The sequence below is a fragment of the Myxocyprinus asiaticus genome, chromosome 46 (assembly GCF_019703515.2).
Source record: "Myxocyprinus asiaticus isolate MX2 ecotype Aquarium Trade chromosome 46, UBuf_Myxa_2, whole genome shotgun sequence".
NCBI lineage: Eukaryota > Metazoa > Chordata > Actinopteri > Cypriniformes > Catostomidae > Myxocyprinus > Myxocyprinus asiaticus.
Genome location: NC_059389.1, coordinates 29,194,428 through 29,218,991, shown reverse-complemented (window position 1 = coordinate 29,218,991; position 24,564 = coordinate 29,194,428). Strand labels below are relative to the sequence as shown.

At 44.8% G+C, this 24,564-nt stretch overlaps 1 protein-coding gene across 1 annotated transcript in view; it reads left to right on the top strand.

Moving 5' to 3' along the window:
• The window catches only part of LOC127436323 (anoctamin-3-like), a 186,912-nt gene that overhangs the window by 97,045 nt on the left and 65,303 nt on the right, over positions 1–24,564 (top strand). Inside the window, exons 9-13 of the mRNA XM_051690414.1 lie at positions 13,068–13,123; positions 13,260–13,381; positions 17,501–17,635; positions 17,781–17,877; positions 20,956–21,016. Coding sequence (XP_051546374.1) covers positions 13,068–13,123; positions 13,260–13,381; positions 17,501–17,635; positions 17,781–17,877; positions 20,956–21,016 — 471 coding nt within the window. The remainder of the gene's footprint in view (positions 1–13,067; positions 13,124–13,259; positions 13,382–17,500; positions 17,636–17,780; positions 17,878–20,955; positions 21,017–24,564) is intronic.

The following is a 24,564-nucleotide window of genomic DNA, read 5'->3' as shown; positions in this document are numbered from 1 at the left end:
AATTTTAGATGGATGTTTTAATAAAGCATACCTCCTTAAACAAAAACTTGAAGCTAAACCTATACCAGTAGTGTATTAAAAGATAAATGACAGGTGAACAAAACAGACATCCTTACCCTAAACCAACACCTAAACCTAACCGATTAAATCAAATAAAAAAAATCAAATTCGACATGAAAAGCACATTTTCTGAAGCAACCACATTATTTCGTGTCACTTCCATGACACTTTCAAATCACTTCACTTTCACTTATGTTTTGAGCGTTCTTGGCTAGCTCGAGGCTGGGACTTCAAGTCCAAATTCCAACATTCTTAACTAGACTGGACTCAAGATTGCGCTGATTATGGCTGCTGCGTTGCGAGCTCCGACACAACATTGTTGTTTTTTTTTTTTTTTGTTTACAATTCTTATGTTTTTTGTCTTGGATGTTGTCTGCCTTATTGTCTATGACAGACAAACACTTTTGAACATTGGTTCTGCAATTACACACCGTAAACTGGACTTCAAATTCCTCAATGCCGACCCGCTGTTTACAAAAAGGCCAGCGGAGCCCTTTGTCTGGGCAGCCCGACAGCAGAAACGCAAAAGGAAAAGGGGAAACAGAGCCGGCGATCTCATCAGAGTAAGACGTCGCACAAATCGACCCCCATTACCCAGTATTCTACTGGCAAATGTTCAGTCTCTGGACAACAAGCTCTGCGAGCTGAGAGTGCGGATCTCTTTCCAACGAGATGAGGGACTGCTGCATTATCTGCCTTACAGAAACTTGGATGTCTGCGGAGATTCCAGATTCAGCCATTGAACCCGCGGGGTTCTCCGTGCACCGAGCGGACAGAGCGAAAGACCTCTCAGGTAAAAGCAGAGGTGGTAGTGTATGTTTTATGATCAACAAATCCTGGTGTGATCAGAGGAACATACATTCTATCAAGTCTTTCTGCTCTCCTGATCTGGAATTTCTCATGCTTCTGTGTCGACCATTCTGGCTACCGAGGGAATTCACAGCGGTCATTATCACTGCTGTGTACATCCCCCCACAAGCTGACACAGACCGGGCACTCAAGGAACTGTACGGGATTATAAGCAAGCAGGAAACCGCGCAGCCTGAGGCCACGTTCATTGTGACCGGGGACTTTAACAAAGCCAATTTTAAATCAGTTGCACCAAAATACCACCAACACATCAGTTTCAACACAAAAGGGGAGCGGGTTTTGGACCACTGCTACTCTCCCTTTCGGGATGGCTACAAATCCCTCCCCCACCCACCATTTGGCAAATCGGACCACTCTTCCATTCTGCTTCTGCCCGCTTACAGGCAGAAACTGAAACAGGAAGCACCCACTGTCAGAATGATCCAGTGCTGGTCGGACCAATCAAACTCTATGCTACAAGACTGTTTTGATCACATGGACTGGGAGATGTTCCGGTCCGCCTCTGATGACAACATCGAGCTTTACGCTGATAGCGTAACTTGTTTCATTAGAAAGTGCGTAGAGGACGGTGTTCCAACCAAAACAATACGGATCTACCCGAACCAGAAACCTTGGATTAATAGCAATGTTCGCGCGGCACTTAATGCACGGATCTCCGCTTTTAATTCAGGTAACGCGGAGGAGCATAAACAAGCCAGTTATGCCCAGAACAGCAAAACGTCAGTACAGGAACAAGATTGAAGGACAGTTCAACACCACCAACTCTAGAAGCATGTGGCAGGGAATAAATATCATCACGGACTTTTAAGGGAATAAAAACTCCGCCGTGAACACCACTGCCTCTCTCCCGGATGAGCTAAATACTTTTTATGCACGGTTCGAGGGAAGTAACACAGCCCTCGTGGAGAGAGCTCTCACGGCCGAACCTACAGAGTTTAGTTCACTCTCCGTCTCTGTAGCGGATGTAACCGAACCTTTCGACAGGTGAATATCCGTAAAGTTGCGGGTCCAGACGGCATTCCGGGCCGCATCATCAGAGCGTGTGCGAACCAACTGACTGGTGTTTTTACGGACATTTTCAACCTTTCCCTCTCTTTGTTTGTAGTCTCCACATGCTTTAAAACATCCACCATTGTGCCTGTTCCAAAGCAATCCAAAATCATTTGCTTAAATGACTGGTGTCCTGTTGCTATGCTCTGGAGCTATGTTATGCGCACACAGGGACCTGGTGCTCTCACACCTCAGCCGACTGGGGCTTCGGGTCAACTGGGAAAAGAGCAAGCTCCTCCCGGTTCAGAGCATCTCTTTTCTCGGTTTGGAGTTGGACTCAGTCTCCTTGATGGCGCGCCTCATGAACGAGCGCGCCCAGTCGGTGCTGGCCTGTTTGAAGGCGTTCAAACAGGGAACAGCGGTTCCACTGAAACTTCTTCAGAGGCTCCTGGGGCATATGGCATCCTCGGCGGTGGCCACCCCACTCGGGTTGATAGATATGAGGCCGCTTCAGCACTGGCTCCAGACTCGAGTCCCGAGACGGCCATGGCGCCACGGGACACACCGCATGGCCATCACGTTGGTCTGTCACCATCTTTTCAGCCCTTGGACCGACCTCTCGTTCCTACGGGCAGGTGTTCCTCTAGAACTGGTCCCCAGGCGTGTTGTGGTCACGACAGACACCTCCAAAACAAGTTGGGGCGCCGTTTGCAACGGGCACGCAGCCGCCGACCTCTGGATGGATCCGCGACTGAATTGGCACATCAACTGCCTCGAGTTGTTGGCAATTCTGCTCACCCTGCGGAGGTTTCGCCCGTTGATCCAGGGCAAGCATGTGTTAGTTCAGACAGACAACACGACAACGGTAGCATATGTCAACCACCAAGGTGGTTTGCACTCTCATTGTATGTCACAACTCGCCCGCCATCTCATCCTCTGGAGTCAGCAGCACCTCAAGTCGCTGCAAGCCACTCACATCCCGGGCAACCTCAACACTACGGGGAGAGTGGAGACTCCACCTTCAGGTGGTCCAGCTGATTTGGAGTCGATTCGACAGGCACAGGTGCACCTGTTCGCCTCACAAGAATCCTCCCCACTGCCCGCTCTGGTACGCCCTGACCGAGGCCTCCCTCAGCATAGAGGCGCTGGCACACAGCTGGCCCCCTGGCATTCGCAAATATGCGTTTCCCCCAGTGAGCCTGCTTGCACAGACCCTGTGCAAGGTCAGGGAGGACGAGGAGCAGGTCGTCCTGGTAGCACCCTACTGACCCACCCAGACGTGGTGCTCGGATCTCACACTCCTCACGACAGCTCCCCCTGTCAAATTCCCCTGAGGAAGGACCTTCTTTCTCAGGGAAGGGGCACCGTCCGGCACCCATGCCCAGACCTCTGGAATCTCCATGTCTGGCCCCTGGACGGGACACGGAAGACCTAAGCTGTCTCCCACCTGCGATGGTAGACACAATCACTCAGGCTAGGGCTCCCTCTACGAGGCGCCTGTATGCCTTTAAGTGGCGTCTGTTCGCTAAGTGGTGTTCTTCCCGTCGGGAAGACCCCCAGAGATGCGCAGTCAGATCAGTGCTTTCCTTCCTGCAAGAGAGGTTGGAAGGGAGGCTGTCCCCTTCCACCTCGAAGGTGTACGTTGCTGCCATAGCAGCACACCATGATGCAGTTGACGGTAAGTCCTTAGGGAAGCACGACCTGATCATCAGGTTCCTAAGAGACGCCAGGAGGCTGAATCCCTCCAGGCTGCACCTCGTTCCCTCATCGGACCTCTGTAGTTCTTCAGGGTCTACAGAGAGCCCCCTTTGAGCATCTGCAGTCAGCCGAGCTTAAGGCACTCTCCTTGAAGACTGCCCTCCTGACTGCGCTCACTTCCATCAAGAGGGTAGGTGACCTGCAAGCGTTCTCTGTCAGCGAAACGTGCCTGGAGTTCGGTCCAGGATACTCACACGTGATCCTGAGACCCTGACCGGGCTATGTGCCCAAGGTTCCCACCACCCCTTTAGGGACTAGGTGGTGAACCTAAAAGCGCTGCCCCAGGAGGAGGCAGACCCAGCCCTGTCGTCGCTGTGTCCAGTGCGCGCTTTACGCATCTATTTGGATCGCACGCAGAGCTTTAGAATCTCTGAGCAGCTCTTTGTCTGCTTTTGGTGCACAGCGGAAAGGAAGTGCTGTCTCCAAGCAGAGGATCGCCCACTGGCTCATTGATGCCATAACTATAGCATATCTCGCCCAAAACATGCCGCCCCCGGTAGGGCTACGAGCCCATTCTACCCGTGGTTTAGCGGCTTCTTGGGCCTTGGCCAGAGGTGCCTCTCTAACAGACATTTGCAGAGCAGCGGGCTGGGCAACACCCAACACCTTTGCAAGGTTCTACAACCTCCGGGTGGAACCGGTTTCATCCCAGGTAGTGGCACGCAACACAATCAGATAAGCCCGGGATAGCCGGCCGGGTATATCGCTTGCACATAGCGCCTTCCACCTCCTTTTGAGCTGAAGACGTGCGCCGTTAATTCCCAGTAGTGTTCACAAAATGTTTTCCCTGGTTGACTTCCTCCGAGCCCTGTGGCAGTCGAGTTTTCGGAGAGACTCGCTGCCGGCCCAGTACACGCGCTAACTAAAGAGCCCGGTTCTGTAAGGCTAACCCCATGCAATCTATATCTTCCGCTAATTCGTTTCCCTGCTGGCAAACTGCGTCTTCCTTGGGCAGAGCCCCTCTGCCCTAGCCTTCATGTTTGTAGTAACTCCTCCCCCATTGGGCAGGATCTACCTTGAAGACTCTCCACATGGTTGGAAAGACCATGTGATGTATTCTTCCACTTAAATATCCCCCCTCTCTTGGGGTGAGGTGTGGTCTCCGCAGTGTCCTCCCCTTGGGAGGGACACCCCCCGACTAGACCTGGCGGCCCAGTCGGATAACCCCCCTTCTTTTTTAGTGAGTGGAAAAAGAGAAGGGGGAAAGAGGCCACGACTGGGTTAAGCCTGTCTCTATCTTTGGGTAGTTGACTTGTCCCCAAAAAGGGCCATTTGACACTCATAACTGTGTTGGGGGAGGTTACGTGTCGACCTGGTGTGCTGGCTATGAGGCACACAGCAAGTCTGCCCACCACACACTGCCAGTTCACGTAACACCGTTCAGCCTTGTGGCGTTTTGTATAGGGACCCCTAGTGTCACTACATTGACACCAACATCGAGTGAGTGACAGATAGGGAATGTCATGGTTACTGGTGTAACCTCCATTCCCTGATGGAGGGAACGAGATGTTGGTCCCTCCTGCCACAATGCTGAACTACCCGCTGAAATGGCCGGACCTTATATCGGCTCCTCAGCGTAAAACCTGAATGAGTGGTTGCATACCAGCTCCTTTTATACCCGTATGTCCAGGGGAGTGGCATGCAAATACCACTCGCCAATTTTCATTGGCCTTTTATCAAAGACCAGAGGTGTCTCGGGCTCCCAAGAGTGACCCCTAGTGTCACTACATTGACACCAACGTCTCGTTCCCTCCATCAGGGAACGGAGGTTACACCAGTAACCATGACGATTTTCAAATCGATAAAATAGAGTCATCAAATTTTAGCTCGCCTCCCATCTAACAATTTTATGATATGGAAATGTCAGTGAAAAACATTGTAACAAGGAAGGACATCGGGAACTGGATTCTTCAAACACAGGTAGGGAACTTTTAATTGATCACTTCTCTGGTTTACAGCTTCACAATAACTCATCAGCTTCACAGTAAAATTCTCAACCCAGTGTCTCTTTCGATCTGGCGCTGGCATGGTCCTTTTATGCCGCTCTCCCCAATCTCACTACAATTAGAGACAGGTGTTAGTCATAATTTGTCTCAGGTGAATGCACCCTTACCGCTCTGTCTCTCCCTCGATGGATGCTCGACCACGTATCCGCTGCCGCATATCCCCACCGCCTGACTCAGGCCGGGGAGACATCCGGATTGCCTACCACTCCCCCCCCCATTTCTGGACAGGAAGTCGGCAACAGCCATCTGCACTCCCGGTCTGTGGACCACCTTGAATTTAAAGGGCTGGAGTGCCAGATACCACTGGGTGATCCGCGCGCTGTTATCTTTCATGCGGTGGAGCCATTGGAGTGGGGCGTGGTCTGAGCAGAGAGTGAAGGCCCGCCCCAGCAGGTAATAATGGAGAGTGAGGACTGCCCACTTGATGGCCAGACACTCCTTTTCTACAGTGCTTTACTTTGTTTCCCTCAAGGAGAGCTTGCGGCTGATGTACAGCACTGGGCGCTCCTCCCCCTCCACGACCTGTGAGAGTACGGCCCCCAGCCCCCTGTCTGAAGCGTCCGTCTGCAATAGAAAAGGGAGAGAGAAATTAGGTGCATGTAAAAGCGGCCCCCCGCAAAGTGTGGCTTTAACCTGCGTAAACGCCTGTTGGCACTGCTCCGTCCACTGGACCGGGTCTGGAGCTCCCTTTTTAGTGAGATCAGTCAGCGGGCTGGTGACGTCCGAATAGTTAGGCACAAATCTCCTATAATAGCCAGCCAGCTCCAGGAACTGTCTCACCTCCTTTATTGTCTTGGGTCTCGGGCAGGTCGCAATCGCTGCCGTCTTGTCAATTTGGGGATGCACCTGCCTGTGGCCCAAACGGAACCCCAGATACTGTACATCCAACCGCCCAATCGTGCACTTCTTAGAGTTTGCTGTGAGCCCCGCCCATCGCAGTGACCTCAGAACTCCCCTCAGATGTTGCATTCGCCGCTGCCAATCATTGCTATAAATGATGATGTCATCGTAAGCCGAATGCGGTCTGAGGATTCAGTCCATGAGGTGCTGAAACGTGGCTGGTGCCCCAAACACACCAAACAGAAGTGTCGCAAATGGAGAAAGAAGATTTTTCACGGGAAATTGGTGTCAAATCCAGTGTCGAGTAAAAATGAGCAGTGCCCAACCAATCGAGCAACTCATCAATACGAGGCATTGAGTAGGCATCAAATTTAGACACCACATTGACTTTTCTATAATCCACACAGAACCGTACAGTCCTGTTGCTCTTAGGAACCAGAACAACCGGGCTGGACCAGTTGCTGTGGGATTCCTCTATTACTCCCATATCGAGCATTGCATCCAATTCTTCCCAAACTATTTTTTTTAATGTTCGGGTAATCGGTAGGGATGGGTATGTACCACCACCCCTGGGTCAGAATCGATGTGGTGTTGGATGAGGTTCGTGTGACCCGGTAGAGGGAAAAACACATCTGCAAATTCTTGTTGTAATTTGGCAACCTCTGCGAGTTGGTACGGTGAGAGGTGGTCTCCGCAAGTGACTGGGATGACGTGATTGTGTTTTGTGTTTACCTCCGTCCCAAGCTTCACCCTCTCCGGAACTATCGTAGCCAACGTCACAGGGGCCACCTCCCTCCATAATTTCAGGAGGTTAAGGTGATAAATTTGACGTGTGCCCCCTCTATCGGTTCGCTTTACCACATAATCGAGATCCCCCACTCGTCGTGTGACCTCAAAGGGTCCTTGCCACTTGGCGAGTAATTTGGAGCTCAATGTGGGGAGTAATATGAGTACCTTATCTCCCGGTGCGGTATTAAGAGCTGGGTTGTATCTTTCTTTGTTTGAGCATCCTGCGTCACTCTATACAACCGCCCATTTATAATTGCGAAATAGGGATATGAAAGTGCGATATTCGGCTGGAGTTGTTGACCATCGATCACTCTCACTTGGTCGAAGGCGTGCTTGAGGGTTTCATCTCACGACTGCAGCCCCCGTCATCCTGACGTGGAGCTGACGAAGATGGCCCCGGCTCCGCCTCCCCTGCCAGAGCATTGCACATTTCACATCTCATCGCTTTTGTGCAGTACACATCCGCGCATATTCCCTTTAATACATTTCTAATTTCAGGCCAATTAGTCCCCAAAATCAGTGGATGGGTGAGGCAGGAACTAACTGCGGCCTCCACTCTACGTTTTGTTCCCCGGAATTTAATCACAAGGGTCACCACAGGGTAGTTGTGAATATCCCCATGCACACACTTCACCTTCACCGTTTTAGCTGTGCCCAAAGCCTTGTGTTGAACCAAGCATTGGTGGATAGTGGTCTGGTTACATCCCATGTCCACCAAGGCTTGGTGTGTACTCCCCTGATTCTTACCGGTATCCTGTACCCTCCAGCCCGATCAGGGGCAGCCTGTGGTGTGTCGGGGATCCGGACTACAGTTCCCAGCTCCATCACAGGACACTGATCCCGGAAGTTTTCCGGATCCCCACAATGCCAGCAGGCCAGCCCAGTGACGCCGGGCAATGGCACTGGACCCACTACGCCGTCCCTTCTGGAAGCCGATGGATCAGCTGTTCCAACACCACTTGGTCAATCACTCCCTCAATGTCGTGGTCCCCTGCCCGCAGCCATTTCCGGCAGGCATCACGGAGCCGCTAAGAAAAGGCAAACGGGTAACCGGCCCCTTCCAACTTCATCGAGCGGAACAGTTGACAGTATTGCTCAGGGTTCCGGCCGACCCGCTGCAGGATGGTCTTCCTCAGATCACCATAGACCAGGAGATTAGCCGCCAGCAGTTGTTGTGCTGCAAGCTGGGCTTCCCCGGACAGCAGAGGGATAAGCCAGGCCGCTCACTGAGCATGCGGCCAGCCCCAGATTTCAGCGGTTCACTCAAATATGTCAAGGAAGGCTTCAGGGTTGTCTTCCGCTCCCATCTTCAACAGCGTGGGCAGGGGCAGGGGGCTGCTGTTGTCCAGGGTCGCTGCCGGGGCTTTCTCCTGGGTGAGGAGGCTCCGAATGACCTGCCGGTCCTCTGCCTGAACTCTAAGGACCTCATTGAAGCGGCATTCCTGATCTTAGAAAAATTGTAATATCATCATTTGTTGGTTTATTTATTTTTCTCTATGGGAGTCGTGCATTGTTATAAGTTGTGCATTTTTGTACAGGCTAACTCTTACGGTTTCTTACGATTTCACCATCTCGTATTATATTCTAACTTCTCATGAGATCAGGTTGATAATTTCAATTATTCTTTTACTGTTTTGAAAAATAGTCCTTCTTTCTGACATTTAAAGTGCTCATATTTGACATTTAATTCGATATCTTCCCCACATCTACCACTGTTGATCCTGGTATTGTAAGTCAGTGAATAAATGCATGGATCAGCAAAGAGCAACATGCATGATTGATTGGTGTATTGGTAAAATTTTCCTGTCAAGTAGGGGTTCCGGGTTGTAGTCTGATTGAAAAAAATACTAGGGCTGTCAATCAATTAAAATTTGTAATCAAACTAATTACATGGTATGCTGATTAATTTATCAAATTAATCGCAATTAATCATATACATAAATGCTGAGAAAGCCCCTTAAATAAAAATAATTCAATATATAATGATTAAATAATTATAAATAGTTATATTTAAATAATTATAAATAAAATATATATATATATATAAAAAAAAATACATAAAATTAAAATGCATTACATTATTTAGTAGTGGTGTTCTTCCAGAACATGCGAGTTATAATGTCAAAACTGAAAGAAATAAAGTCACAACTGTAAAAACTGTTCACTCAATTGCGAGTTGTAAAATCGAAATTATGACAAAAAATGTCGCAATTCCATGTTTTTATCACACAGTTGAGTTTATATCTTGCAATTGCAAAAAAACAAACAAACAAAAAAAAAAAAAAACGGAGAGATAAAAAGTCAGAATTACCCCTTTTATTTTTTTATTATGTGGTGGGATCCATCTTCCATTGTGAAGCCTGTTTTTGCAGTGTCACATTATTTTCTTGTACAATGAAGCATATTTTCCCCCTAAATTATCATTACTGTAATGTGTCAGGACGTTTTATTTTTGAGTTTGTCTGTAATTCTCAATGTTCTCAGTGGTGATTCTAATTACTGTAATTCAGTCATTTTTATTTTATTACAGTTAAAAATAACTGTAATAGAATCAGTGTTGGGTGTTTCAAAAGTAGTATAATGTATTATAGTGAAAATTATTGTAATCAGATTTCAGTGACTAACTTCCAATTAAATTTATTACTTTTCAGTACATTACAGATTAAACATATATCTTTAATAATATAATTTATGTAGAATACATTTAAAACATTAATTATGTTCATATGTATGTTTGTGTTTCTGTGACAGCTGAAGAGACACTCGAGGTCTGTTTCAGATTGCTATGATACTGTATGCCCACTATTGGGGCATGCTGTTACTAAAGGTTAAGGTGTGCTCAATGAACTACATTTTTATTCCTGGGCAATAATGGTGGAAATGTTTAATAGGCTTTTCGTAGCCAAGACCTTAAGGTGTTTGCCTATAAAGGTATTGATGTTCAAAAATAAACCTACCTTGAGAAGAAGTAAACAAAATTGTAACAACTAGCACCAGTCTCCCTTATGTTACCATCAGAGTTATACACTGATGAGCCAAAATATTATGACCACTCACAGGTGAAGTGAAAAACGTTGATCATCTCCTAACAAGGCTACATGTCAAGGTGTGGGTAGATTAGATGGTAAGTGAACAATCAGTTCTCGTAATCAATGCGTTAAATGCAGGAGAGATGGGCAGGAGTAAAGACCTGAGCGATTTTGACAAGGGCCAATTTGTTATGGCCAGACAACTGGGTCAGAGCGTCTCTGAAATGGCAAGGCTTTTGGGGTGCTCCTGTTCAGCAGTGTTAAGTTCCTACCAAAAGTGGTCCAAGGAGGGACAAACCACAAACCAGCAACAAGATTTTGGGCGCCCAAGGCTCATCGTTACGCGAGGGCAATGAAGGATATCCCATCTGGTCCAAACCAACAGATGGGGTCTACAGTGGCACAGGTCACAGAAAATTGTAATGATGGTTATGGGAGAAATGTGTCACAACACACAGTACATCTCACCCTGCTGCATATGGGGCTGCATAGCCGAAGACCGGTCAGAGTGCCCATGATTACCCCTGTCCATCGTCGAAAGCGCCTACAATTGGCACGCGAGCATCGGAACTGGACCTTGGAGCAGTGGAAGAAGTTCGCCTGGTCCGATGAGTCACGTTTTCTTTCACATCACGTGGACGGCTGTGTACATGTGTGCCATTTACCTGGGGAAGTGATGGCACCAGGATTCACTGCGGGAAGACAACAAGCCATTGGAGGGAGTGTGATGCTCTGGGCAATGTTCTGCTGGGAAACCCTGGGTCCGGCCATAAATGTTGACATCAATTTGACACTACCTTAACATTGTTGCAGACCAGGTACACCCCTTCATGGCAATGGTGATTCCCTGATGGCAGTGGCTTCTTTCAGCAGGATAATGTGCCCTGCCACACTGCACACATTGTTCGGAAATGGTTTGAGGAACATGATGAAGAGTTCAAGGTGTTGCCCTGGCCTCCAAATTCCCCAGATTTCAATCCGATTGAGCATCTGTGGGATGTGCTGGACCAACAAGTCCGATCCACTGTGGCTCCACCTCGCAACTTACAGGACTTGAAGGATCTGCTGCTAGTTTCTTGGTGCCAGATGCCACAGGACACCTTCAGGGGTCTTGTAGAGTCCATGCCTCTGGGGGTCGGTGCTGTTTTGGCAGCATGCGGAGGGCCAGCAGCAAATTAGGCAGGTGGTCATAATGTTTTGGATCATCAGTGTATATAGGTGTGTGTGTATGAAAAATCAAAGTGGCTGGTAAAATTGGGCATTCGCTAGCCCAAGAACCAGGGCAAATAACTGAAGTGTGAATGGAAAGTGGACTGAGAACTTGTTGCACCTAAAGCGATAAAGAGATAAAGAGATCGAGTCCACTTTTAAGGCCAAGAAACTATGCTCTTTTTCATTCTGTTCAATTTTTGGTTTACTTATTTTTTTTAAAAATATAGTTCAGTCATGACATTTAAGGTGTTAAAATGGATATGACAAGATAGTAGATCTGTCACACAAGTAGACATACAGTACATACAATCCCACTGAAGCAGATATAGACAGTCGCGCTGGGGAGGAGGAGGATTTCAAAACTCTTGTAGTATGTTACAGTGAAACTGACTTACCTGCAAACAACTGAAGCAATTTCAGTGTAAGCTGATTATATGTCAAAGGATTTATCAGTTTGCACCATGCAGAGTTTCATTACTGAACTTAGGATCGATTAGTTATTTCATATATAAAAAAAACAATTAAAAAAAAGGGCATTCACCAGTTTCTGTGTTTGTTTGGCAAAAAAGTTTTAAAAAAGAAATTCCCACCATGACCATAACTGGCCCAGAAGTTTATATCTGGAATCAAAAGGAGTGTTGTCTGAGATTTTAAAATCCAAAACGACTAGTGTTGTCTCTTTATGTTCTCTTTGTTGTTGTGTCTTTATTTTCTGGTGTCTCCTTTGTTTCAGTTGTTTGGTATTTCGTCCGATTTTTGGTGACTGTGCTGTTGCTGAATGTTTTATGTGAAATTATATGTGGAATTATGGGTTATAGTTCTGTGGTTCACAACTGGTGAGTCATTATCAAAATATGGAATGGAGGTCTGTTCTGATTGGGTCATGGACAGCAAAGAAAATAAAACAAAGCTAAATGCATAGTTAGGATAGCAAAATAAAGATGCTCAGAATTGTATTAATAGGAAGGGAAAAAGCTTCTCATATCTTTGTTTGTTAACATCAATGGTTGTGTATCCTATAAATTCTACTGTATTCTGCCACAAATGCATCTATCAATTGGTAGAAGTAGTAAAATTAGACAGATGTCAACACGGACAGGTTGCATGACATGCCTTCATCCTCAAAAACCATGAACAAATTATGCGAGTTCAAAGAAAATATTACCAAGTCTACATTAAATATGGGTTTATGTAACATGGTTGGTGCCGATCCACAAAGTGTTTTGTGCAGTAAATTATTAATTTTGAAATATAATGAATCATAATTCATATCAGTGTTGTGGTACTGTGTTGGGTCGCACTTTATGTTAAATCATTGTCCTGAAGCAAAACCAGTTGAAAACCGCTGATCTCGACTATAAGAAGTGTTTGATACTTATGTCATCGTGCTCTATTCTGGAATCAGCATCAGTAACCTGTAACATACTTATTACATAAACACTGAAATTGATGTGCCAGTACGTGTTACATAGATGCCAAGAGTGAAGTAAAATAAATTCATTTCTGTCGGCAGGTATCAATCGGTTACTTGGCAACAGCACATATGAAGCAGCGTTTCCTCCACATGAGGTAAGATGAGTGAAATCAACACAGTAGTCATCAATTACTATTCAAGAGTCAGTGCTTTACCTCAGCACTCTTCCTGTTGAAGTGTTCATAGAGTTTTTATGCAGTAGGCTAAATAGAAACTATGTTGTGTTTGTAGGGGAGTTACAAAAGCAGACACCCGATAAAGACCCATGGTGCTCAAAACCACAGACACCTGCTATATGAAAGATGGGCGCGCTGGGGAATCTGGTACAAATATCAGCCATTAGACCTCATACGGTGAGCAACACACACACACATGCATGCATGCACACACAGTATTGTCTGGGACATAAAAATATCAGTCACAGAACTCACCTAAAACATTCATGGCATATGTGGGAGACTCTTACAAAAATTTGTCCTGGTCATGTAAATATATATATACAGTATATACACTGATGAGCCAAAACATTATGACCACCTGCCTTATATGCTGTTGGTCCTCCGCGTGCCTCCAAAACAGCACCGACCCGCAGAGGCTTGGACTCTACAAAGACCCCTGAAGGTGTCCTGTGGTATCTGGCACCAAGACATTAGCAGCAGATCCTTCAAGTCCTGTAAGTTGCGAGGTGAAGCCGTCATGGATCGGACTTGTTGGTCTAGCACATCCCACAGATGCTCAATTGGATTGAGATCCAGGGAATTTGTAGGCCAGGGCAATGCCTTGAACTCTTCATCATGTTCCTCAAACCATTCCTGAACAATGTGTGCAGTGTGGCAGGGCACATTATCCTGCTGAAAGAGGCCACTTCCATCAGGGAATACCATTGCCATGAAGGGGTGTACCTGGTCTGCAATGATGTTTAGGTAGGTGGCACGTGTCAAATTGACGTCCACATGAATGAATGGACCCAGGGTTTCCCAGCAGAACGTTGCCCAGAGCATCACACACCCTCCACCGGCTTGTCGTCTTCCCACAGTGCATTCTTTTGCGATCACTTCCCCAGGTAAACGGCAAACACGTACACGGTCGTCCACGTGATGTAAAAGAAAACGGGACTCATTGGACCAGACGACCTTCTACCACTGCTTCGAGGTCCAGTTCAGATTTTCTCTCACAATGACAGCTTAAACCAAATCAGTCTGAATTTGGGTCTGTTGTGCCAAATTTGTATGATTCATGTTTTCACAACAGCTTACAGTCTGTATGTTTGTGGCTTCTCTCAAAACTCTTTGTTTCTGAAAGGCTTAGCAGCTCTTGGCAGCTCAAAACTTCAGTCAAATCCTAAAAGCAAACATTTGTTGTGTGAGAGCAGATTTAATCACACTAACTCATGCATATGTGCAGGATTACACTACTTCTACCAATTGACAGATGAATTTTCAGCAAAATATAGTACAATTTATAGGTGTGTGTGACCACCGCTCTCTAGGGAGTGGCTGTAATCAAATACATGAGAGGAAATGCTGTCTCAGACTAACAACAAATGTTTATTAAAGCTGAATTAGATGAATTGACTTTTAAAGTGGAGACTTAAAAGCAATGGAGACGGTAAGCTGCAGTCACAGCAACTTCATCCGTCTAAGTGTTATATTATATAAGGTCACCCTCTATCTATAGAATAATGTAACCGTCTTGACTTTATATTTTTAAGTGAATTACAGAAGCTGTTTATTCTCCTTGATTCTTTGTGCCTTCCAATCCACACTGTAAAAAGTGGTAACCTGCAGTAGTTACCTTAAGGAGCTATTTCTAGCTGGCCTTAACATTAAAGGGATATTCTGGGTTCAAAACAAGTTAAGCTCAATCGACAGCATTTGGGGCATAATATTGATTACCACAAAAATAATTGTGACTCATCCCTCCTTTTCTTTAAAACAAGTAAAAATCTGGGTTACAGTGAGGCCCTTAAAATGGAAGTGAATGGAGCTAATCCGTAAACATTACAATACTCACTCAAAATGTAGCTACAAGATATAAACAATATGTGTATTAACTAGGGATGCACCGATCCGATACCTGGATCTGTATTGGCTCAGATACTGATGTTTTTAATGGGATTGGGTATCAGTCCAACGAACCCGATCCAAATCCGATACTGTATGTTAAACTGTGGTTGTTACCGTCAAACTCTAAAAATGGCATAAAAGAACCTTAAAAGCACCATTAAAGTAGTCCATATGACTCATGCATGTTATTTAAAGTTTCTTGAAGACATACGATAGCTTTGTGAATCTTAAACAGCTGCATTTAATTAATAAATAAATAAAAAGTTTGCTTGCACAGTATCACACACACACATAGCACACTGGCTGATGACGCACCGCTGTTTTTAGCTCTCAGAGCAGCACGTAATATGTGAACACTCCACTACACCTCAGGTGTAGATGCTCGATAATTCGGTTTGCTTATATCATGCATTGATATCGGAACCGGAGGAGCAATTCACCAGATCTTGAATGAAAAGCATTTTTAACAACTGTGAACTAGCCCACAAACAGACACTCTATAGTCACCATCTTCCTGGAATGTTCTGTCAAAATAAAAGCTCCAAGGTTTCAAAGTTAAGAAATTACTACTGAAATACATTAATATTGTGTAATACATTTCTAATATTTATACTACTACTACTAATTATTATTATTATTTTATTATTATTAAATTACAATAATATTTAAGTTTCAAAAAAATAACTGTGTGATTGAAAAGTGGACTGATATTCTATTACAACTAAAGTGAACAAAAAAGAGGTCTGAAGTCCAGATACAATTTGAAAAAATGTATAAAGAAAACTGGCTTATTTTCTACTGAAGACTTTTACAATGTAATGTTGTAAACCCTAAAACCCCTAAAACAACAATAAAAACGACAATTAAACAACTTTACAGCTCAAATAATAATTGAGTTTTAATAGAAGAATTAATATAAATGCTTTTATAAAATTATAATCTTTACCTTTCTGTCTTCCCCAAAATCTGGTCCCATTCACTTCCATTGTAAGTGGCCCATTGTGACCTTGATATTTGCTTTTTTTTTTTTTTTTTATTGATGTATTTATTTTTGAGAAAAGTAGGAAGGGTTCTAAATTAATTTGTGGTAATAAACATTATGCCACAAATGCTGTTGATTGACTTTAACTTGTATTAAACCCAGAATATTGTTTTCTTTCATGTAACCTAATGTATTCAGTTTAATTTAGTAACATTTTTGTTTACTTGAATCAAACCTTTTAATTTAGATGTAACCACATGCAGCACATTTTTTTAGGTTAGCATTTATTTTTTAATGTATCTAGAGTATGTCCAGTATCTGGTTAATGACGTTGTACCTTTTTCTTTCTTTTTTTTGTCTGAATTGATTAATGTATTCCAAAACATGTTAAAATGCAATTCATATAGAGAGTGGCTATCCCTTCTATGTTGATTTTCTCAATTTCCGATTTAAAAATTTATTTCAATAACATTTGGTTTGGCATAATCTTTTATTATTATTTCTTATAATTTTTTTTTCCCCCCTTTTTCTCCCAATTTGGAATGCCTAATTCCCAATGTGCTTTTAAGTCCTCGTGGTCGCGTAGTGATTCACCTCAGTCCGGGTGGCGGAGCACGAATCCCAGTTGCCTCCACGTCTGAGACTGTCAACCCGCGCATCTTATCACGTGGCTCGTTGAACACGTTGCCACGGAGACATAGAACTACTTCACGCCATCCACCGCGGCAACCATGCTCAATTCACCACGCACCCCACCAAGAATGAACCACATTATAGCGACCACGAGGAGGTTCCCCCATGTGACTCTACCCTCCCTAGCAACCGGGCCAATTTGGTTGCTTAGGAGACCTGGCTGGAGTCACTCAGCATGCCCTGGGATTCGAACTAGCGAACTAGCATTTCTTATAATTATTATAAATTAATAGTGAGGTAGTTTCAGTCCAAATGTGAAAATATTATAATCAGTTTCTGCAAAAGTCAGTGTGATGTAACCAACATGCAGGGAGCCATTTTGTTGTCATATATATATATATAAATTAAAAAAAAGGCAAAAAACAGGGAATTACATCGCAGTGTTGACCCCACTAGACCCTGACTACTATGTGTTATGGTCAGTACACCTCTTATCAGATAAGCAGAGCTTTTTATGACAAGATTAGCCAAGGCTTTCAAAGGTTAAATGGTATTACCCCAAGAAAACAACATAAAGTTCATGATTCAAAAATATACTTTTTACATTTTACCTTATGCTATTATGTTTTTACTTTTTACTTGATGATTACACCACTTGACATTGAGTCATTAAGTCAAAACTTTTCAAACTTTATTTTAAGAACTTGTCACATACGTTTATAACTAGATTTATAAGATTTTTTTTTTGTCATCATCTTGGACATTGATCTGTCTATCTGTTTGTCTGGTAGGCGGTATTTTGGTGAGAAGATCGGCCTGTATTTTGCGTGGTTGGGCTGGTACACTGGAATGCTCATCCCTGCTGCTCTAGTCGGCCTCTTCGTCTTCCTTTATGGGCTTTTCACCATGGACTCCAGTCAAGTCAGGTCAGTCTCTGCTGGTATGTGAGACCAAGATCAGTTATCTCAACCACGCTCCCTTTTACTAGCATAAAAAATTGTAATGTCATTTGCATTCACCTGTATTACAGTAATGGATTCAGGTAATGTTTGTTTTTCTTTTGTGTTTCAGTAAGGAAATCTGTGAGGCCAACACCACCATCATGTGCCCTATGTGTGAAGGCGACTGTAGTTCTTGGACTCTGAGTGACAGCTGTGTCTATGCAAAGGTACCGTTCATCCAAATTATACTGTCCCCTCAGATAACCACAGACCACGTGTCTTGGAGTTTATTTGGTGATGGTGTGGTGTTGTTTACTGGTTAATCCTTAAATGCATACCTCGGATCTTTGGTGGCCCAGGAACTATCCATTTACTTCATCCATTTTTTTTAATTATGCTCCCACCTCTTTAATATTCCTCAACCTTTCTCTCTTGAATAGTGTAACAATAAACAAAAAAAAAACAAAAATTATAATTGTTTATTTACCAAAAGTGTATAGGGTCATTAGTGACTCGAGATATGTAATAGTGTTACGATATATATGAACTTTATGCTTACATAATTTTTATTTTTATTTTTTTATTTCATGTCTATATACACTGATGAGCCAAAACATTATAACCATCTGCCTAATATGCCATTGGTCCTCTGCGTGCTGCCAAAACAGCACCAACCTGCCAATGCATGGACTCTACAAGACCCCTGTAGGTGTCCTGTGGTATCTGGCACCAAGACATTAGCAGCAGATCCTTCAAGTCCTGTAAGTTGTGAGGTGGAGCTGCCGTGAATTGGACTTGTTGGTCCAGCACATCCCACAGATGCTCAATCGGATTGAGATCTGGGGAATTTGGAGGCCAGGGCAACGCCTTGATTTCATTATCATGTTTCTCAAACCATTCCTGAACAATGTGTGCAGTGAGGCAGGGCACATTATCCTGCTGAAAGAGGCCACTTCCATCAGGGAATCACCATTGCCATGAAGGGGTGTACCTGGTCTGCAACAATGTTTAGGTAGGTGGCAAGTGTCAAATTGATGTCCAAATGATTGGCCAGACCCAGGGTTTCCCAGCAGAACATTACCCAGAGCATCACATTCCCTCCACCGGCTTGTCGTCTTCCCACAGTGCATCTTGGTGCCATCACTTCCCCAGGCAAACGGCACACACATACATTGCCGTCCACGTGATGTAAAACAAAACAGGACTCATCGCAACAAGCAACCTTCTTCCACTGCCCCAAGGTCCAGTACCGACCCACGCGTGCCCATTGTAGGTGCTTTCAACGGTGGACAGGGGTTATTATAGGCACTCTGACCGGTCTGCAGCTACCCACAGTAGACCTTCTGTTGGTTCTGATCAGACGGGATAAACTTCGTTGCCCTCGTGCATCGATGAGATTTGGGTGTCCAACACTCTTTTGCCGGCTTGTGTTTAGTTCTTTCTCGGACCACTGTCAGTAGGTACTTACCACTGCTGACTGGGAGCACATCACAAGCCTTACAAGCCTTAAGCCTTAAGTTTCAGAGATGCTATGACCTAGTCATCTGGCTATGACAATTTGGCCCTTGTCAAAGTCGCTCAGGTTTTTACTCCAGCACATTTCTCCTGCATTCAACATGTTGAACTGATTGTTCGCTTACCATCTAATCTACCCAGGCTTTGACATGTGGCCTTTTTAGGAGATGATCAACGTTACTCGCTTCACCTGTGAGTGGTCATAATGTTTTGGGTCATCAGTGTATGTGGAGCTTAAATGTAGCTTAAGTGTTATGTGTAGCTCAATATGTGTTTGACAGCCAGTTATGTCTTGTAAAATTTCAGTATGGAAGTAGTAATGCCATTCTATGATTTGTTGCATCATCTCTTTGATATAGGAGAAATTAAATATAGAAAATGTAACAGAATATATTCTAATCTATTATTTTCTGATTGTCTTGTAATTGCCTTGGAAATTGTACACTTTCTGGGCTTTTTGTAGATCCATTTATGATATAAGGTATGTATGTGCTGAGTCGCTAAAGTTCCAAGGTATGTAACAATGTTTGGCAAAACACTCATGCATTTAAGTGTCCTCGTCATTCCAAGAGGCTATGAAGGTTGAAGGTCAGTTATATAGAAAGGCACTAGGTCAAGAGGAACCATCAGTCATTTTTTAGTGGCGTTACACCTGGACCTAAAGGAGGAACGTGGATGACAGGAAGCCGCAATGTTGGATTTATGGCAGTTGTCAAGAGACACAATAGACATCAGGTTATTACATGCTGCCATCATCGCACCCCTCTTTCAGGCCATCCATTCCTATCATGAGCCTGGACTTTGGCCAACGGTCCCAAATCAAAGGATATATAAAGGGTGTACAAACAGCTACTTTCCTTAAACCTTTCGACAACACTTTCGCATTTGTCCCACCCACACACTTTGAAATGGTGCTTGAGATCTTCACCTCTGAAGACAATTTTCACAACCCACCATATTGAATCCTCAGCTTAGCGAGCCCACGCAAGGATTTAACAAGACAAATACCTGCCTGCATCTCCAGACACTTCTATATGTTACGGTTCTGCAAACCCACTTCAAAACTCACTCAGCAGATGTTGCTTCACTCAATCCCAATTGAAATAACTTCAGTCCTCCCATATCCAAAAGCAAACGCATGTCAGTGGATACAAATACCCCTTTGAATGCAGGTTAAATAAACAATTATTGAGTTGTTTGTAAGAATGCCAAAGCCTCTGCTTCTCATGTATTTCATAAACCACCTATCTAGGCCTCACATGCTTAACACGACCTACACATCAATTCTATCTATTTGTCATATTTATTTATTTTACACATCTATTTGTCTGCCAACATTTCCTCCTCATCATCAAATAGATCTTTGTAGGGGAGTCAGAAGCAGCAGCTCAGTCTTGACTTCCTATATCTCTGGAGCATTCTTTTACTCTTAGCTCATATCTCAGTGGAGAGTCTGTTAGTGTTTAAAGTTTAAAGCATCCTTCTACTGAACATTTGATGACTGCCACTGCTCCTCAGAATAGAAAATAACTTTTCATACCAGTCTTTTTCTAATAAAGAACTCCTATCCCCAATTACTGACAGATTGCCATTTCCAGTTGATTGTCGCCCCCAGCGACTACTTGTGATTGTTTTTTATTGAATAGAAGGTCTCTGATTTCATGACAACACACACTCACTACATGAAAAAAGTGCACAAAAGCATGTTACGGTTTAGCTTGTTGTGTTTTCCTTATATCCCTTTATATGTACTTTTTTCTAAAATACATTGTGTTTGTTCTGCCCCCCAGGTGACTCATCTCTTTGATAATGGAGGCACAGTCTTCTTTGCTATCTTCATGGCGATATGGGGTGAGCTTAAATCTTTTTATTTAATCAGTGCTCTTTCCTTGAGCACAGAGAAACACAGGTCAGCATTTGTTTTGAAGTACAAATGAAATAATTATAGAAGATGTACCTTCAGCAAACGCATGCAGAATAAGAATCTATAGTTGTCTGCTGCTGCTATAATAGGATTGAGTCAAATCCCAAGAGAAGCAGCTGTAATCAATCATGGCTTTGTCCTACATTACAACAAGCCATCCAGTCAGGTCATTGCAGACGTCATTTACAGCTTAAACATTTAAATATGTCAGTGTTTAAACTTTAGATAACTGTCATGTACATTTGAAGAGCAAATGGGCATACACATATAAACAGCTAATTGTCGAATTGTCCCTTGCAGTGATCAGAGGTGAGTTAGTGCTGGTTGATTGTTTACACAGTATAGTGTAATCGACTGGCTAAAGCTAATAAAATACTTCCCAGGAGAAAGAAGACAAAATAGGTGAAAACAAGCGATTAGAGAAAAAGGTGATTGAATCTGATAAAGCAGCAGGACTGCTAGTCATTTACATGACAGTCAGGATAGAATATAATAGAACAGACTAGAACAGCATGCAACAGTTAATATAATATGATGTAACACAATGATTAGAACTAATCAGTATACAACAGAATAAAAAAGAAACAGAACTGATAAGGATACAGTATAGAACATAATAGAATAGAACAGACCTGATGAGCATATAACAGAATAGAACAGAACGGAACTGATCAGAATACACTGGTTTAGAGTAGAAAAGTATTGAAAAGTATAGAACAGAACAGAACAGAATTGATCAGTGTACAACAGAACAGAATAGAACTAATCAGCACACAGCAGAATAGAACATAATAGAATATACCTGATGAGCAAACAACAGAATGAAACATAGTAAAATAGAATAGAACAGAACTGATCAGCATACAACTGAATACAAATCTGAAAGGAGAAGAAATATAAATGATTGATTAGAACATAAGCCAGTATATGACTGTACGAACATTGTACTGTAGAGCCATACACAGCAGAAGGGTAGGCTAGCTTATGAAAATTGTTGAGCTCCTGCAAATGGGTGAGCCTGGTTTGCACAATATTTTTGCAGAAGGGTAAACAATGCTTTATGATTGAGCCTTTCAATAAGGGCGAATGTTATTAGTGCAACATCCTTGCCAAAGGATGAGCAACGTTGCATTTGAGCATTACGATAAGAGCGACATTGTTGTGCAATACCCTTTGCTTAAAGAAAATTAACTTTTACTTATGAGCCCATCGATAAGGGTGAACGTTATTCATGCAATATCCTTGCCAAAGGATGAACAGCGTTGGGTTTGAGCCCTACGATAAGGACGACATTGTTGTGAAATACCCTTTGCTGTAAGATAAATAAAGTTTGCTTATGAGTCCTCCAATGTGGGCGGACATTTTTTTGTGCAATGTCTTTGCCAAAGGATGAATAACATTGCATTTGAGCTTTACGATAAGGGCAATGTTGATGTGCAATACCCTTTGCAGAAGGGTAAACAATGCTTTGTGATTGAGCCCTTCAATAAGGGCGAATATTATTTGTGCAAAATCCATGCCAAAAAAGAACAACAGTGTGTATGAGCCCTACAATAAGAGGGACATTGTTTTGAAATACACTTTGTTTAAAGATAATTAACGTTTGCTTATGAGCCCTTCGATAAGGGTGAACATTATTTATGCAATATACTTGCCGAAGGATGAACAGTGTTAGGTTTGAGCCCTATGATAAGCGTGACATTGTTATGCAATACCCTTTGCCATAAATTAAATAAAGTTCCCTATCTGTCACTCACTCGACGTTGTGTCGATGTAGTGACATTAGGAGTCACTCTTGGGAGCCCGAGACACCTCTGGTCTTTGATAAAAGGCCAATGAAAATTGGCGAGTGGTATTTGCATACCACTCCCCCGGACATACGGGTATAAAAGGAGCTGGTATGCAACCACTCATTCAGATTTTCTCTTCGGAGCTGAACGGTCGACGTTTACTGAGCTGACTCTGCTGGATCTGACAGCGCATTTCAGCGGCTTCTCCCTCCTCTGCACTGGTGCACTGCAGAGAATGCCCCTGGGCGCTTCGGCAGAAAAATAGAATATATTTCTCTAAAAGAGTATATTTCTCTAAAAGAGCGGCACACATGGAACATCTTTCTAGAGACGCATCTTTTTGGGCGCGTCCCACGCAGTGACAGCGTTCGTGGATGGATCATGTACTCACTGTGAGAACATGACCATGGCAATGTTGCAAGCCACCCCAGCGGCTCCCCGCCTCGGTCCTTCTACCTACGGGTATGAGGCCAGCGTGGCTAGCACTGGGGGTGATTTGGGGACTCCAATGGGTCCACCTCTGCCGGGTATCCCCCCACGGACCTCCCATTCCCCAGAACGCTCGTCTGCCCCGATTGGGCTTCCAGATGAGTCCGCCGGCTCGTCTCACAGCGAGTTCGACCTCTTGTTCGGAGCCTGCGAAGCTGATGAGCTCTCGAGCGCAGCATCAGAGAGCGGGCTCATCCAGTCGGACGCAGAAGCCTCAGCTGGGCTCCCTCCTCAGGGACGATTGCCCAGTCACAGTCTGATGCGGAAATGACGGACATGCTTTCCCGGGCGGCCGCGAGCGTCCAGCTAGAGTGGAACCCTCCATGCTCCCCTGAACCCTCGTGGCTCGATGATTGGTTCCTGGGCTCACGGCGCCACTCAAAACAGCCACGCCCCGCTCCAGTCCCTTTCTTCCCGGAAGTACATGAGGAGCTGACAAAACCCGGTCCCGATCTTTCAGCTCCCCCACCCTCACTACTCTCGATGGTGGGGCGGCCAGGGGCTATTCGGCAATTCCCCCGGTGGATAAGGCACTCGCGGTGCACCTATGCCCACAGAGCGCTGCCACCTGGCACAGACGCCCAAAGCTCCCGTCCAAGGCCTGTAAGTTCACGCCGTCACTGACGGCCAAAGCGTACAGTGCCGCTGGACAAGCCGCCTCCACCCTGCACGCCATGGCTCTCCTGCAGGTCCACTAAGCCAAGGCGCTAAAAGAACTGCACGAGGGTAGTTCCACCCAAGATTTGATGCAGGACCTGTGCTCGGTGACCGACCTCGCTCTCCGGGTGACGAAGGTCACGGTGCAGTCTCTCGGGCGGGCAATGTCTACCTTAGTGGTCCAGGAGCGCCACCTTTGGCTCAACCTGGTCCAGATGGGTGAGGCAGGTTGGCCTATTCGGCGACACCGTCGAGGACTTTGCCCAGCAGTTCTCAACGGTGAAGCAGCAGATGGAGGCTATCCGGCACATCCTGCCCCAGTGCGGCTTAAGATCCCGCACCCCGCCTGCTCGTCGCTAAGGGTGTCCCCCTGCGGTGACTGCACCGGCTCCGCCGCAGCCCGCCCCTTTGGCCTGGCCCCGGCATGAAGCCCACCGCAGGAAGCAGACGCCACCCGTTTCACGGCCGGCCGCCAAGAACCCACGGAAGGCTTCGAAGCGCCCCTGAGATGGGTGACCCAGCGACGATGAAACCCATCT